The following is a 17153-nucleotide window of genomic DNA, read 5'->3' as shown; positions in this document are numbered from 1 at the left end:
ATAGGAGCGCTATAATAGCCGGCTGAGAAGATGAGGGCGGCTATTAACAAACATAGAATGAAAGGTCCGTGATTGCAACTTGTCTACCAGAGAAGGATACAGAGAAAACTTATGCGAGAAATTTAGAAAAATGACACTCAGGAAAAAACAAGTGTCGGCAAATAACGTCTAATGATTAAGACATTGCTATGCGACCGCACTAACCCAGATTCAAATCATGGTTCGAACAATGAATTATTTCCGTAAAAATATCCCAGGTTCGAATCCTGGTCTGGACAATTTTTTAATTGTGTCATTACAGTTTGTTGAATGCTAACAAGGAACTTGTTTTTAAATGAGCCTTACTGTAGTGTTGACGCACATTTTGTTAATTGAAATACAACGAAGTTGATGCAACAGAATGTGTTAACCGCAAGTCGTCAGGTAGCTGAATTATCGCCACCCTAATCTACATCTAGACATATGAAAATACCGTCCTCGACTGAAAATGTTCATGAAAAGAACGTGTTCAACAGATATTGGCAACGAAAAGACTCTGTCTTGACTTTAACGAGAGCCTCAACTTTAGCTGGACTCAAAAATGACGCTTGTGATTGACCCCCCCCCCCCCCCCCCCTCAGGGGTATCATTACCGTGCCACATTGAATATTTGGTGCTGAGGCTTTTAAAACCAAAATAGTTCGGATAATTACCAAATGTACATTAAGTACTAACCACGTCTTTGAGGTTTCCAGCCAGTGAGCTCCAAATTCTGCCCATTGAGTCTCTGACTTGAGGGTTTGGGTCGAATTTGTACCTGTACAGTTTGGGGAGCAGTTTTGGGAAATGAGGCTCCAATTCAGAGGACGCTTGCTCTGCCAGATAGGAGAACCCAAACGCTGCACCCTGCAATATCAAATGAAAATTTGGATCTTTTCCGTTTGTGCCCTTTGGATTCCCCCTTTGGACAATGAATTTCTGCTTCCAATAAATTTTTCCGCAACAACTATGCTGAGCCTTACATGTAGAGCATAGCAATTTTTTATCACTTCTCTTCTATCTTGACGAAAAGTCAAAAGACTTAAAAAGGTTGCGCAAAAATTTGTTGCCCTATTGTTTGGTTACGCTTTCAAGCATCGGTGGTTCAGTGGTAGAATTGTCGCCTGCCACGCGATAGACCCGGGTTCGATTCCCGGCCGATGCACTTTTGACATAAATGTCAATACATTTTGATTTCCTGCTGGTTAGATGAGTTTAGAGCAACTGGAACTGTTCTCTAGAGGCATTTCATATTGAACTTAGTTGCGGTTACTTTTTGCCTCAATTCATGTTTAGGTTAAGTTGGTAACGTTTTTCTAAACCTTACCTGAACTTGGGTTTTACCGTTAGGTTAAGATAATGTTGAATTTACGGGTCTGTCCCATTATAGCCCCCCCCCATTATAGCCCCCCATATCTGACCACTAAGCTGGGGGGGGGGGGGTAATGGGGAAAGACCCGAATTTACTTAGTGTGTAGCATACCTTTCGTGAATTCCACATCATGTTGTGTTTAGAGAGTGAGATGAACTTGTAAACCAGATCTGGTTTGTTCAGATCAGTGGCCAATGAGCACAAGTCTTTATAGGTAGAGATTGAACCCCCAGAAGGGGTCTTGCCTATCTCTCCCTCTGCAAACAGCTCGTCATCACCTGAACATTTATCATTTGATAGTTATGCACACATTCCTTTGAGTTTATTTACAAATCGATTGATTGATTGATTTAAATTCAGATGGTAGATGATACAGAGCATTTTATACAGAATATTAAGTTTAATCAAATTACCACCTTGGACACCATACGAGTCAAATGACTCTACAAAAGGTGCCCAGAGAAAAAACGTGCAATACCTAAAAAAACAAATCGAAAACATCTTCATTATCCAAATAATATGCCCTAAGTTTAGTTCGAGTCAAAAAAATCTGTTCTTTAGATACTTGTTTGGGTAATAGACTTTCTTTAGCAAGGTAGTTGAACATTTTTATTATTGAAAATCTCAAGGATTTCTTCTGAGTGTGTGTTTTAAATTTTGGTAAAGGGATGAGTGACTTAATGGATGCCCGCGTGTTCGGCCTGTTACTGTCAACATCAAGAAAATTCAAAGGAGAAACTTTTGCAATCTGATCCAGGATCTCTTTTACAAGAGCGTCAAAATATAAGTCAAAAACTGACAGCACGTTGTAACGCTTGAAAAGATAGCATACATGGTCTCCTCTCTTTTTGAAAAAGATAGTCTTTAAAATGCGTTTTTGTAGACAGAAAATCGAACTAAGTTTTGTTTTTTTTGCGGAACCGTAAGCTAAAATGCCGTACGATATCATTGGTTTGGCATAACTATTATACATTTGTAATAAAAAAGTTTTCGTAAAAAAGTTTCTTGCTCGGAACAGCATTCCGTTGAATTTTGCTAATGTTTTGCCTACATATTCAATGTGTGGATCAAAATTGAGATGCTTATCTATGAACACTCCTAGATATTTGAATGAATTTACTTCTTCAAGCACTTCGCCTGATAGCAGATTTTTTGATTTTTGTACATTCCGGCCAAAACCAACAATTTTACATTTCTTACTGTTAATGACAAGTTTGTTTCTTGAGGACCAATTTTCAATCTTTTTCAAGTCATTATTGAGCTTTTCCTCAATTTCCAAATTACTGCCTGATGTTAAAAGTGTTGTGTCGTCTGCAAAAAGTGCTATTTTTGAATTATCTTGAACAATTTGAGGCAGATCATTGATAAACAAAAGAAACAGCAACGGGCCCAAAATTGATCCCTGTTGAACACCTACATTAATTTCCATTTTTTCGACTCTTTTGATCCGTGGACTACAAATTGTTTTCTATCTGACAGGAATGAAGCATAAGAGTGTACTAATTTTTCCTCGAAAGCCTAGATTTTGTAATTTTTTTTTATCAGAAGTGAATGATCAATTGTGTCAAATGCCTTTTGAAAGTCAATGAAGCAAGCGAAACCCATTTTTTGTGAGTCAATAACATTTCGCATCAGTTCTGTAACTGATGTGATAGCGTGTGTGCATGAGCGTTTTGGCCGGAAACCGAACTGTTCGTTTGAGAGAAGTTGATGTTTTTCGAGGAATTCAACCATTCTTGTATTCAAGACTTTTTCAAACACTTTGCTTAGGGATGACAATAGACTAATTGGTCGATAGTTTGAAGGATTTTCAAAACTTCCATTTTTATGTATAGGAATTACCTTAGCTGTTTTAAGACAAACCGGAAAAAAAACCCTTCTTGAATGCTCCTATTTATCAGCTTAGCCACATGATAGCTAACTACAGAAGCTACAAGTTTTAAAAGTTTATTACTAATTCCATCATGACCCGCTGTGCTTTTGTTTTCTAATGAATTTATTATGTTGAATATTTCGATAGTGTTGACGGGAAATAAGAAAAAAGTTTTGTCGTGACATGGTAAACCTGGCTCACTGTCTACATTGTGAAAATTTGTGTTACTCACTTTCTTCCCTACGTTGATAAAAAAAGGATTAAATTCTTCCACATCAATGTCTTTTACTGAGTTTTTCCTTTGCCCTAGGAATTCTTTGAACACTTTAAATTTTTGTGCTGGACTACCTGATAAAGTCAGTTTTTGATCATAGTGTTGCTTGCGAGCATTTCGTACTTCATTTGTTACTAAATTACGTAATTGCTTGAACCGGACTTCATTTTTACTATTTGGGTGAGATATGAGTGTATCATGTGCCCGATCTCTCTTGCTAATGAGATTCTTTAACCTGTTATTCATCCAACTGTTTTTGAAGATTTTCTTCTCCGTAATTGGACATTTATCATCAAAAATTTGTAGAATGATTGAACTTAGTTCACACCATGAACTTTCAAGATGATAATTATTCATCTTGTTTAATCTATGTTGGAGAATGAAGAGGAAATTCAAATAAATATGTTCATTCTCAAAAAATTTAAAATCACGACTGTAATAAAATTCATTAGATTGAGAGCTAGAGACTGAAAAATCAAATTCATAAATTAGAGCTTAATGATCGCTGAAAGACCATTTCAGTGTTGATACTTTTTTCGATTGTTTTGACAAAATATGATCGATACATTTGCTCGTGAACTTAGTTACTCTTGTAGGTTCTGCGTTTTGCATTTCATAATTAAATGAATTGATCAAGTTTTGGTACTGTTGATGATATGCATCAGAGATATCAATATTAAAGTCACCACAAATAATAGTTTCCTCTTTCATCGCGTTTATTTTGAACAATATACTTTCAAAAGTCTCAAGGAAATTTTGAATTTTTTCCGAGGGAGGCCTGTATAGAACACAGAAATTTATTCGCTTTTTTCCGCTCTCTATGGATAGGAGTAGATGTTCCAGATTTTCTTCAAAAAAGAAATTAGATATTATCTTACAATCTTCTCGTACAAAAAAGCCAACGCCTCCTCCTTTTTTGTCGTTTCTATTTTTTACTATCAATGGCTGATACCCTGTTATGAAATACATATCTATGGGATCGTTATCAGTGAGCCAGGTTTCGCATACAGCTATTACAGCTGGTTTGGTTTTGAGGGTTTCTAGTTGACAGCACATTTGGTCATGATGGGATCTTAGGGATTGCACGTTTATAAACAAAAGGGCTTTCGAGTGTTTATCCATTTCCAAGTAATAGATGATTGTCCAATTACTTGATATCAAAACTGTTACGAAAACACGAAGTCGAAAAGGAAGTGTACACTGCGCCTGTTTTTTAAGCCGCGTTATTTAATGTTTGGACAATCATCTATTGGGTGGAGTATTGTTGTCATTAAGTTTTTTTCCAGCTGGTGTTGCTCCCATATGATAAATATCGTCAAAATTATCATTTTCAATTACATCGCCAGGTCGTTTGTTTCGTCGCTGATTTGACAATTGGTTAGTATTCCAGTTGTTGGCTTGGTTGCGTTGATTAGGAGATATTTTCTTGATTGCCCGTGATTCAAGATTCGTAATTGGACATTTATCATCAAAAATTTGTAGAATGATTGAACTTAGTTCACACCATGAACTTTCAAGATGATAATTATTCATCTTGTTTAATCTATGTTGGAGAATGAAGAGGAAATTCAAATAATTCTGTTCATTCTCAAAAAATTTAAAATCACGACTGTAATAAAATTCATTAGATTGAGAGCTAGAGACTGAAAAATCAAATTCATAAATTAGAGCTTAATGATCGCTGAAAGTCCATTTCAGGGTTGATACTTTTTTCGATTGTTTTGACAAAATATGATCGATACATTTGCTCGTGAACTTAGTTACTCTTGTAGGTTCTGCGTTTTGCATTTCATAATTAAATGAATTGATCAAGTTTTGGTACTGTTGATGATATGCATCAGAGATATCAATATTAAAGTCACCACAAATAATAGTTTCCTCTTTCATCGCGTTTATTTTGAACAATAAACTTTCAAAAGTCTCAAGGAAATTTTGAATTTTTTCCGAGGGAGGCCTGTATAGAACACAGAAATTTATTCGCTTTTTTCCGCTCTCTATGGATAGGAGTAGATGTTCCAGATTTTCTTCAAAAAAGAAATTAGATATTATCTTACAATCTTCTCGTACAAAAAAGCCAACGCCTCCTCCTTTTTTGTCGTTTCTATTTTTTACTATCAATGGTTGATACCCTGTTATGAAATACATATCTATGGGATCGTTATCAGTGAGCCAGGTTTCGCATACAGCTATTACAGCTGGTTTGGTTTTGAGGGTTTCTAGTTGACAGCACAGTTGGTCATGATGGGATCTTAGGGATTGCACGTTTATAAACAAAAGCGCTTTCGAGTGTTTATCCATTTCCAAGTAATAGATGATTGTCCAATTACTTGATATTAAAACTGTTACGAAAACACGAAGTCGAAAAGGAAGTGTACACTGCGCCTGTTTTTTAAGCCGCGTTATTTAATGTTTGGACAATCATCTATTGGGTGGAGTATTGTTGTCATTAAGGTTTTTTCCAGCTGGTGTTGCTCCCATATGATAAATATCGTCAAAATTATCAATTTCAATTACATCGCCAGGTCGTTTGTTTCGTCGCTGATTTGACAATTGGTTAGTATTCCAATTGTTGGCTTGGTTGCGTTGATTAAGAGATATTTTCTTGATTGCCCGTGATTCAAGATTCGTAATTGGACATTTATCATCAAAAATTTGTAGAATGATTGAACTTAGTTCACACCATGAACTTTCAAGATGATAATTATTCATCTTGTTTAATCTATGTTGGAGAATGAAGAGGAAATTCAAATAATTCTGTTGATTCTCAAAAAATTTAAAATCACGACAGTAATAAAATTCATTAGATTGAGAGCTAGAGACTGAAAAATCAAATTCATAAATTAGAGCTTAATGATCGCTGAAAGACCATTTCAGGGTTGATACTTTTTTCGATTGTTTTGACAAAATATGATCGATACATTTGCTCATGAACTTAGTTACTCTTGTAGGTTCTGCGTTTTGCATTTCATAATTAAATGAATTGATCAAGTTTTGGTACTGTTGATGATATGCATCAGAGATATCAATATTAAAGTCACCACAAACAATAGTTTCCTCTTTCATCGCGTTTATTTTGAACAATAAACTTTCAAAAGTCTCAAGGAAATTTTGAATTTTTTCCGAGGGAGGCCTGTATAGAACACAGAAATTTATTCGCTTTTTTCCGCTCTCTATGGATAGGAGTAGATGTTCCAGATTTTCTTCAAAAAAGAAATTAGATATTATCTTACAATCTTCTCGTACAAAAAAGCCAACGCCTCCTCCTTTTTTGTCGTTTCTATTTTTTACTATCAATGGTTGATACCCTGTTATGAAATACATATCTATGGGATCGTTATCAGTGAGCCAGGTTTCGCATACAGCTATTACAGCTGGTTTGGTTTTGAGGGTTTCTAGTTGACAGCACAGTTGGTCATGATGGGATCTTAGGGATTGCACGTTTATAAACAAAAGCGCTTTCGAGTGTTTATCCATTTCCAAGTAATAGATGATTGTCCAATTACTTGATATTAAAACTGTTACGAAAACACGAAGTCGAAAAGGAAGTGTACACTGCGCCTGTTTTTTAAGCCGCGTTATTTAATGTTTGGACAATCATCTATTGGGTGGAGTATTGTTGTCATTAAGGTTTTTTCCAGCTGGTGTTGCTCCCATATGATAAATATCGTCAAAATTATCAATTTCAATTACATCGCCAGGTCGTTTGTTTCGTCGCTGATTTGACAATTGGTTAGTATTCCAGTTGTTGGCTTGGTTGCGTTGATTAGGAGATATTTTCTTGATTGCCCGTGATTCAAGATCTTCAACTGCTTTAACACTATCAACAGGTTGTGTTACACGCCCATTCTCAGTTTTTAAAAACAGTTTTACTCCACAGTTGTAGGTCGTGGTGACCAAATCCAGCCCGTTAGCGCGCTTTTGAATAGCCAAATCATGTTGGGGGAGACGTTCTTTCATATACACGGGTTTACCATTTAGTGGGTTCCTAAATTTTGCGAGCATTGGTCGACGATTGTATAATTCAATTTTATCGTTGTAGTAAATAAACTTGACAATTACCGCAGGGGGGGGGGTGTTACCTTTCCAAATACCCAAGGGATGACAGGCTTTGATTGCGTCCGGAGACATCGAATATTTCAAGCATTTGTTAAAGAAAAATAGGATTTGATCCGTTATGTTGGCGTTACCAGGTTGCAGAGGGGGGTTATTTATAATAATTGTGTCTTTGGAACTATACCGCTCCAATTGAATCACTCTGGATTCCAGTTCGGTAACTTGGTTAGTCAGAGAAACTATTTGGTCGTCTTTTTCAATAAGTTTTTCATGGAAATAAGTAAGAATGTTTCGCATTTTTTCGTCAGTAATAGAACAAATTTCAGATTCGAACGCGAATTTGGCCATGATTTTTACGTAAGCAGTGCAATAGTTTCAATTCAGTTCATGAATTAGTAAGCGACTGTTTTCGAACGTTGCTCTTTGTTTGTGATATTCACGTACATGAATTAACATGGTCTATTATTCCACCAAAACTAATATCGTAACCTAAATGCCCAATTGAGATCAATTTCTAAGAACCGCCCTTCACACCATAAGTATACGTCTCCAAGACAGTTTCTGTGAATCGCATACTTGGAGACTAGTGAGCTGGAAAGCTCTACGCGAACTTAATTCCCACTTGGCGTTAGCTCTTTATCCCGTTTCTAAGGACGAAAAGTCAAATGAGTCAGACGAAAAATCGGTCAAGCAAAAAATCGCATGAAAAAGACCAACGGGAATAATATAATTGCTAGAAACTTCGTTTGAGAGCAATTAACAATGATTTCCTAAAAAAGTGCTCGTTAAGTCATTCATTTAAAAATATGCTCATAAATTTCTATTATAATTCAGCGTTAATGAGGGTAATAGATGATGACATCACGCCACATAACAGCAGCTGAAGTAAAGAGAGATAGTGTTTACGAGAGAGAAGACCTGAACGAGAAAGAGAAGGAAAGAAACCCCAACCGACAGATAGAGAGAAAGCTAGGAATATTCTTAAGCTTTACCTGTTTATCCCGTTATTCAGAGCGAAAGGCCCAATAGTCAATGGTCAGACGAAAAGTTCGTAGTACCAAAAATTGCATAAAAAAGACAAGCAGAATGAAACTAATTGCTGCAAGTTTTGTTTGGGAGCAACAAATAACGACATTTACAATATATTTAAACAACAGAAATTCATGAGTAAAACATGCGTGGCAATAGAAAGTTGAGTAAAGCTTCAACACTAATACGAAACACTAAATTGTAGGGTTTTTGTTGCTATCGTTTAAATTTAAATCTACAAATTCAAAGCACCTGATCACAAAAGCACAAAACCTAAGCAAATAGAACAGCAAAATTAATTTAAGGAGTGTTAAAAACGACTGATATACATGCCGAAGAAAAAATTTGATACGAATTACTTGATATAATCCGTTATTTTACATGATATGCAAATATAATTTTCTGGCATTCCGGCGATAGACATCAGCCGCTCTAAAGAAAACATAACCGAGCAACGTCAATCTAATTGCTCTCAAATGATCGGCGAGAGGTTGGTTTCGGTAGTCGTCAGCCGGGGCTTAGTTATGCTAGCATTAAGGAGTCCATTAGGGGGGATGAGCGGTTTCGGGGCGTCAGGGTGGGGGTCAAGCACAACCACGCACGAGGGAAGGTGGCTAAGGTCCAATCACCAGGTGGGAGAGGATGGGCGGGGAAGTGGTGAGGAGTGGGATGAGTTGGGGAGGGGGAGGGTGACTGAGGAGGAGGGGTGGGGGGGGGGGGGGGTGACCGAGCGGGGAGAGCGGTCAAAATTAAGAGCCACCCTTCACAGCATGCATTTGTCTTTAGAAGCAGAAGCAGTTTTGGTAAATCGCATAATTAGAAAATAGTAAGGACTAAGGCTCTAAAAGAAAGAGCTGCTCAGTCACTCAAAGCCCTCCAGGCTTTGACTACTTATCCCGTTTTTGAGGACAAAAAGTTTAAAAAACGTCAGACAAAAAATCGATCAAGCAAAAAATTACATCAAAAATTAGGGCAATTAAACACATATAACCGACTAAGGTCGGAAAAAAGTAAATTCAAATGGAAAAAAAGTTCATAGTTGAACATTTTGGCTCAATGAGGCTGGCCTAACTAGCTTGTAACTAGGATGCGGCGTGGCTGGATGTGAATATGGAGGGCGGAGGGCGTTCTCTTGAACTTGGATTTATGCCTTCCTAACAAACTGAGCATCTTAAAGATCAGCAAAGCTCTAAGACAACGCCCTGACCTAATGCCCTAAGGTTTTACCAGCTGATACTATTTCTTCCGACAAAAAATCAAATCAGACTTTTGGTCACACGAAAAAATTAATCTCAAGAAAAATCGAATAAAAAAGAATGACTAACAGGACTGATACAATTGCTAAAAACTTTGTAAAGATTGATATTTTATAAGGTTAAGAATATTTAAGGTTATTGTGATAGCATATTGAAGGAAGGCTCCCTCCACACCTGATGTGATTTTGGGTTTGTGGTGGTGTTTGGAGGTGGTGCCATCTGTAAACATGCCCATCATGTGATCAATCAATCTCTTCTTCTCCTCCTCTCCACACATGTGGAACAGACTGGACAGAGCAGAAGAGGCCATATCCTATTACATGAGAAATGACATGAGAATACTTTGAAACCCAATTTGGAAAATATACATTGGAATTATATCCGCAAGTTAAAATTGAATTCAAGAGCAAATCGCGTCGGTCGTTATTTTCAAATGTTAGAAACAACAATTCAGTGTTTTTGCTCAGTTCTTTCTATAATTTGGGATTTTTAAAAAGGAGAGGCTGCTTCCTCTACTCATCATAATTTGCGCTGATAATGGTCTGGGATCCAGGAAACAAACCCCCACAGAAAAATCGCAATTCTGATTCTAATAGTAAACACACGCGGAAGATTGCCGGCAAATAGCCACCGTTGATTCCAATTAGCATGATTGGGATTGAAAGAATAGAAGATATTGAAAAAAAAAGATTTTTGTACAAAAACATTTTTTAAGTCCGATTTATTTTGATGGCATTTCGTAGTTGAACATACTTCTGTTTCTTAGAGAGAGGCTACAGTCGCTACTATCAATACCAATAAGCATTAGAGATGGTAACTAAAACTTATAGGAACGACTTTGAAATAGCGGGCATCTAAAATTGGGCTTTATGGGTTTATCCCGTTTCTATTTCTATTTTATACTGACTTCAATTTTTTATACTGACTCTGTTCATTTTTAATTGCGTTGTTGAGCAACTGATGTTCAGAATCACTTTTAGCAGAATGAGAGAAGAGAACAACTAGCCTAGAGAAGTCAAAAATATTTCACGCAAAATGTTGAAAAAGCGGCAAAATGAGGTAAAGCGAAACAATTTTTTGTTCGACGAAGTAAAAAACATAGCAGGACAAGTCCTGACGTACAATTCAAAGAAGTTTCATTGACTTAACAAACAACTAGACCTAGAACGGACAATGAGTGAATTGGGAAAACGATTTCTAAAAAAAAACAGAAAATCAATGTCAAAATGCTGCTAGGGAGAACAAAAAACCTCTAGTGAGATATGCAATTTTGATTCTAACAAAAAACTAGGTCGAATGAGCTGTGAATGGACTGGGAAAACTACTTAGAAAAAAGTCCGATCCAAAAAATCGAAAAAACAGTACAAATCAGAGTGAAATTGCCGCATAAGAACAAAAAACCACTACCGAGAAATCGAATTTTTGTTCAAACACCGTTTTCTCACTCTACTTTAAAATTAGAGCGGAAAAAAATTCACGCCGCAAAACCACTCGCTTTTTCGCTCCATTTCCTGTTTCGGCGTGACCAAAATCACCACTCCAATTTGACTTCAAAAATCATGAAAATGTGTGAAAAGATCTCAAAAAAAAACATAGCCGGAAGAATTCGGGAAACGACTCGAAGGAGAAAATTGCCCATACTTTTGACTACACAACTAGAACAACTATTGTGAACCCTGAACCTCCACAAACGCCATAAAAAATAAGGAAGAATAGAAACAGCGTTCAAAAACAAATAGAACAAAAAAAAATAGAAAAACTTATATGAGCTTTTTTTAATAGTACAAAAAAATTTAAAGCCGAATAAAGTTTCTTTGCAATTAGAGCAAGGAAAAGCTCGCAAAGCAATGGGCAAGTTATAATAGTCCAAGAAACTTGTCTAAGATCGAAAAAAAAGAAAAACTGCAAAAAAGTAAAAGGGTTTAAATTTTCTCAATTTTTCTGTGAAGGTTCAGGGTTCACAATAGAATAACTAAAGGTTCGCCATAAAAAATTTAGGGAAGAATAGAAACGGAATTCAAAAACAAAATGAGTAAAAAAAATTAGAAAAACTTAATGAGTTTTTTTTTAATAGTACAAGGAAAGATAAAGCCGAGTAAACTCCTTTCCAATTAGGGCAATGGAAAGCTCGCAAAACAATGAGCAAGTCATAATAGGCTAAGAAACTTGTCTAGGACTAAGAAAAAAGAAAAACTGCAAAAAAAATAAGAAAATGGTTTAAAATTTCTCAATTTTTCTGTCAATTTTCCGAAGAAAAGAATGATTTACACCAATAAAACTTAAGTCAATTGGTGGCTGAATATTCCTTAAGTAACAAACTTCTATTCAAATCCACTTAAGGCATTAATACAAAAAAACAGGCAAAAAATCATTAAATTTCGTCTAAAAATCAGCAAAACTGATCAAAAACCCTCCAAATTAGCATTAAACTCAGAATTAACTACTTGAAACCTTCAATTCCTATCCAAACAAACCTAAAACTAATACAATATCACAACCAAACCTCATAACCATCAAAAGTTGCAAAAAAATGCTTTCAAATGCCGCACGTGAACAAAAAATCTCGCTCTCTCAAAAACAGCGGTATGAACAAAAACCACTCTCTTTTCGCTCCGCTCTTCACTTTTATTCAGCCCCAAAATCACTCCAAATTTTTTCACGCGTTTCATTTCCCACGCGTTTCATTTCCCGCTTCAAAAATCACTCCAATAAAATTGATTTAAGAAAAGGACTTCTCCAATACTCCTCTTCGAGTCGTAAAAAGACTGCGCCCCAATACAGTTCAAATTCTCTGAATTATAAAAAAAATAGGAGCGCTATAATAGCCGGCTGAGAATATGAGGGTGGCTATTAAACACTCCAAATTAACATTGCATTTCGGTCGCGATATTTTGTTCAGTTGTGATAGGTTTCATATCAGGTCCCACGGGCCACTAAGGCATGTCATGGACAAATGAGCTAAATCCGCAGCCCGTCAAAAGTCAAATGGGGTTTATTTCCGTGGAATTACTTTGCTTGGGTTTTTTCCTACCTAAAATTAAGTCTGGGGGGAGCTCCTCTAATGATGGTAACCATACCAAAATGGGGGGAGGGGGCTATAACTTCGTGAGGAGGGGGCTACAATTTCGTGCGTGTGGGGAGATATAATCGGAAAGGCCCCATAATTTACCCACCAGACTTGGGGGCAACTCCATAGATAATAAATTAATTTAACATAGGTGGGGTGCAAGAATGTACCTGAACATATCATTACATTTCGAGAAGTAAAATGAATATGAATGAGAGCAACTTACCTGTACAGTCTCGTTTTTGGAAGATAGCAATCGCATGAGTGCCCCCTGGAGCTCTCTGGCCCTTGACTGGATAGCATTGTGGGGAGGACAACATCCCAAGATCTCAGACAGCCAGTAGGCACATGTCTGCAACAAGCAAACAGTTATTACTCTCAAGTTAATAAAATTGTCCAAAAAATTTCGAGAAAAAGGCAAAACTGAAATTAACAATCTTCGACGCAACTAACGCCCCCCCCCCCCAAAAAAAACAAGAGCTGCTTGTACTGATCAGCGTTGAAAACATAAAGAACTAATCTTGTGGAATTGATCTCAAACGGCTGACACGGCTTTGACTGTGGCAATAGCTTAAGGTTAGGAATGTCAACGTCACTGAGTAAACGAGGGGTGGGGAGGCCGTCAAAAACTACCAAAAAAAGCTTTTGATCACATAATATTAGCGATGCTGATAATAACCAGGCAAGATGGCCGAGTGGTCTAAGGCGCTAGGTTTAGGCCCTAGTATCTTCGGATGCGTGGGTTCGAATCCCACTCTTGTCATATCTAAATTTTTGAACTACATCGGCCGATAAGAAACGAAAATATATGACAACTCATTTCACTTACGTCAATAACGTCCCCGCTAATTTTATTTATTCCGGTTAAACAGAGTACCAGTTGGCTCTTATTCAGCTTCGAATGTAGTAAGATTGATAGAAACAGGGGATCTATTCTGTTCCCATCCCCCCAGCCTAGTGGGCTTGTATTTTTTACGACCCCCAGGCGCACGTGCTACTTTTTTACATAGTAACCTGCTATATAATAACATATAATTTGTAACTGGGGGACGTAAAAAATATTGGGGGGATAAAACAGAATAGATCCGAAACAGGATACAGCCCGTGTTGACCTTTCTTGGCAACCATATCCAAGAGCCATATATGGTTCCATACACGCCATACAAAATTTTCGTTGCATGATCTTACCATGGTTGCCAAGTTTTCCATACAAATTTTTTTTCGCGTTTCAGCGATTCCATGAAAGGGTGGGTATACACGTAGAAAGTAGACAGGATAAACCACAAACAGAACATTTTTGGTCTCTATTGCTCTTGTATGGCATCCAAGAAATCTTGTATGGCATCCAAGAAAACTTGTATGGCATCCACGTCTGGCTCTTGTATGGCATCCAAGAAATCTTGTATGGCAACCAAGAATTCTTGTATGGCATCCACGAAACTTTCCATGGCATCCAGGAAAGCACTTTGAATCAACGATAAAGACCAGAAAACAATGAAGCGGCTATAAATGGTCAAGAGAGAATTTTTTCAATCATTTATTAATCTCGTAAGCTTGAGATGAGAAGCATTTATGGCATACAGAAAAACCGTAACCCAACCACAAGAAGCCACGATAGTGTTTATTGCAGCAATTAGTTCTCTTGTTTGAATAAATTTAAGTTCGTGAGATCAAGTGGGGTCAATTAGACCACTTTTGTCTCTAAGGGGTCCTTAATATACAAATACAATACTTCCTGTGGCACAACATCTAAAAAAACATATATTTTGCATCAAAATTATGAAAGACACTTGTAAGCACTTGTAAGCAAGCATAGAATAATAAAGAAACACAAGTTTAAATATCGGGTGAAAACTGCAGAGACAATCGGAAGTCATAAAGACAAATTAACAATTTTGGGTAAAGAAAAATTTGAAGAAAAATATATTACGAGAAAAATGAACACTGGAAAAGTTTTTGAACATTTCAATGACCATTTTTTTCAAACCAGCTATAGCTTTAAATTTGTTTCCGTTAGACAAGTCTTTGACCTAACAGAAACGCCTTATTTTAAAAAAAAATTAGTCTTTTTTTACGAAACCTCGAAATATTTAGTTGTAGTTAACTTTTCCGGATCTTGGCACAACGCAGTCGATAGCAATGTAATAGACAAATGTCAATAGTGCATGAACTTAAGATCAATGCTAAAGCAAAGGGCAGAAACAACGAGAAAAGGGAACATCAGAATAGGAAACTGTGTGCAAACAAAATTAAAACGCAAACTTTTTTTTAACTAGAAGAGCTGGATCAAAATCGTTGTTCATTGCATTGATTATTATTATGACAATGTAGGGCTCCTATTTGGCTCAGTGGAAAAAACTGCTTGACCGAAAGGAGGAACTTTATCTCTGAAAAGTTTTTTAAACATACAATTTTTTTAGGAAACCTCATAACAACGAGTTTGGTTTGAGTTTTTCTTGCTCTGGGCAATAAAAAATGCTAATCAAATTAAAATAGAAAAAAAGACGAAAGTCTCAGTCGTGTTCGAAAGCCTCAATGAGTGGTACGAAGTATATCTCATTCAGAGCATCAATCCGTAGCAACTTTTCCTTTATCGAGTCTGCAAATATTGTGTCGTATCTTGACGATTCTTCAACTTTCAGGAAAGAGAAAAAGGGCGCTTTCACTGGATGGTTGCATTTGACAGCATTGACCACTCGATACAGCTGAATTCCAATCTTTTCTAACCCATTTTTAACCATAAATATTCGAATTCGACCGTACTTGGTAGAGTTGTGTGTACTGAAGCTGACATAGCTGTTGACAGAAGAGAAATGAGCCACCAAATCGAACTCGAGACCTCGTATTTGTGCATTACTGTAGAATTCATCTCCTTCGCCTTGAAACCTTTCAGGGATACTTGACTTAACAGCTTTCCTTGTGAAAGATTTCGCTCTAAGTTTCAGCTCAAGACAGAGCCCAGTGAGAGAATCTGTGTCAACTTTCGAAGCATAGGATGCTTTGTTTCGTCTGTATCGTTCGACAAGCAAGGCCAAATGGTTAACAGTTCCCGTAAACTTTGACTGCAGCAGATAATTTGCTGACTCAAACATCATGGCAGATGTTGTCCACAGCGGGCCGAAATTTTTTACCTGCCAAGATAAATGAGAAAGAGCGTGAATATTCGCTGAGAAAACTTCGTTGCCATAGCATTCCTCGACTTTGTTTAGAAACAAATGTATCAATTTACCGGCTTGATCAGCGTAAGTCCGAGATGTTAGAAGAAGTCGAATACTGTAGCTCAAAAGGAGAAACCGTTCGAAGAGACTTTCATTTACAGTGAGATGAAACAAAACTGGACCAATGTACAGCAGCCATGTTTTCAATTCGTTTGCCTTCAAAAAATTGATATCTTTAAGGCTGCGAACTTTTCGTTTGAAATCACAGGTGAGCTAAAAAAAAATAGCTAAATTGATGTCAAAAAAAATGCTGAATTAAGTAAAACTAACCTGAATAGATTGAACCAATCGATCCAAAACTTCGAGGTCCCCTTTCGCAGTTTTGCTCGAAATGACTATCATCAAAACTTTAGATACTCCCATGTAAACTTGATGCATCACGTCCACAGGCGCAGCCAAGGGCAGGTTGTCTATCAAATCAAAAATTTTGCAACGACCTTTGACACCCCGGTAAGATCTCAAATTCTCTGTTTCGAGTTTTTGAAGGCACTCGTTGTGAACTTCGGGAGTTCTCATAACAAACGCTCTATTAGGAAAGAATCGCATCTCATCCCCGAGCTGAGTTTGCACTAAACAGAGCGTGCAAGCATATTTAGCTAAATGGTGGTGCATATTCAAGATTGAGGCAGTGGCAGGAATATCCGATACCAGCAAAATGATTTTGAATTTGACTCTGTAACTGACACCAGAGAAAAAGACTGTGCGCACTTTCTCCTGCAGTTTGTCCTCTATGTCCTAAAAACAAGAACAATTACACAACTTTGATAACAAAAAAATTGTTGAAAAGAAATGTTCAGACTTGCCTGAAAGACACTATCCCAATTCGGTTTGTTATCTCCTAGCCAAAGGGAAGCCAAAACAATGTTCTCGAACGATGATCTCAATTTCGGAGGTAAATTGGCTATCGCAAGCCAGACAGGCCAGATCGACTTGGAGGCTGATTTCATTATTTTGACACCATCCGAGTTCAAAATGAGGAATACATTAAGTAAA

The 17153-nt window shown here is 37.0% G+C and overlaps 1 protein-coding gene and 2 non-coding genes across 3 annotated transcripts in view; 2 read left to right on the top strand and 1 right to left on the bottom strand.

Moving 5' to 3' along the window:
• LOC142338168 (proteasome adapter and scaffold protein ECM29-like) overlaps window positions 1-17153 on the bottom strand; it is a 198860-nt gene that overhangs the window by 141127 nt on the left and 40580 nt on the right. The window contains exons 6-9 of the mRNA XM_075387804.1: window positions 13169-13294; window positions 10050-10188; window positions 1502-1668; window positions 715-885 (exon numbers count right to left, since the gene is read on the bottom strand). Of these exons, the coding sequence (XP_075243919.1) occupies window positions 715-885; window positions 1502-1668; window positions 10050-10188; window positions 13169-13294 (603 nt within the window). The remainder of the gene's footprint in view (window positions 1-714; window positions 886-1501; window positions 1669-10049; window positions 10189-13168; window positions 13295-17153) is intronic.
• On the top strand, window positions 1113-1183 carry Trnag-gcc (transfer RNA glycine (anticodon GCC)). Its single transcript has one exon. It is a non-coding gene; the product is annotated as a tRNA-Gly (tRNA).
• Trnal-uag (transfer RNA leucine (anticodon UAG)) lies at window positions 13624-13705 on the top strand. The gene has a single exon. It is a non-coding gene; the product is annotated as a tRNA-Leu (tRNA).

The sequence above is a fragment of the Convolutriloba macropyga genome, chromosome 4 (assembly GCF_964194025.1).
Source record: "Convolutriloba macropyga chromosome 4, txConMacr16.3, whole genome shotgun sequence".
In the NCBI taxonomy this organism is placed as follows: Eukaryota; Metazoa; Xenacoelomorpha; order Acoela; family Convolutidae; genus Convolutriloba; species Convolutriloba macropyga.
This window is presented reverse-complemented; position numbering and strand designations above follow the sequence as displayed.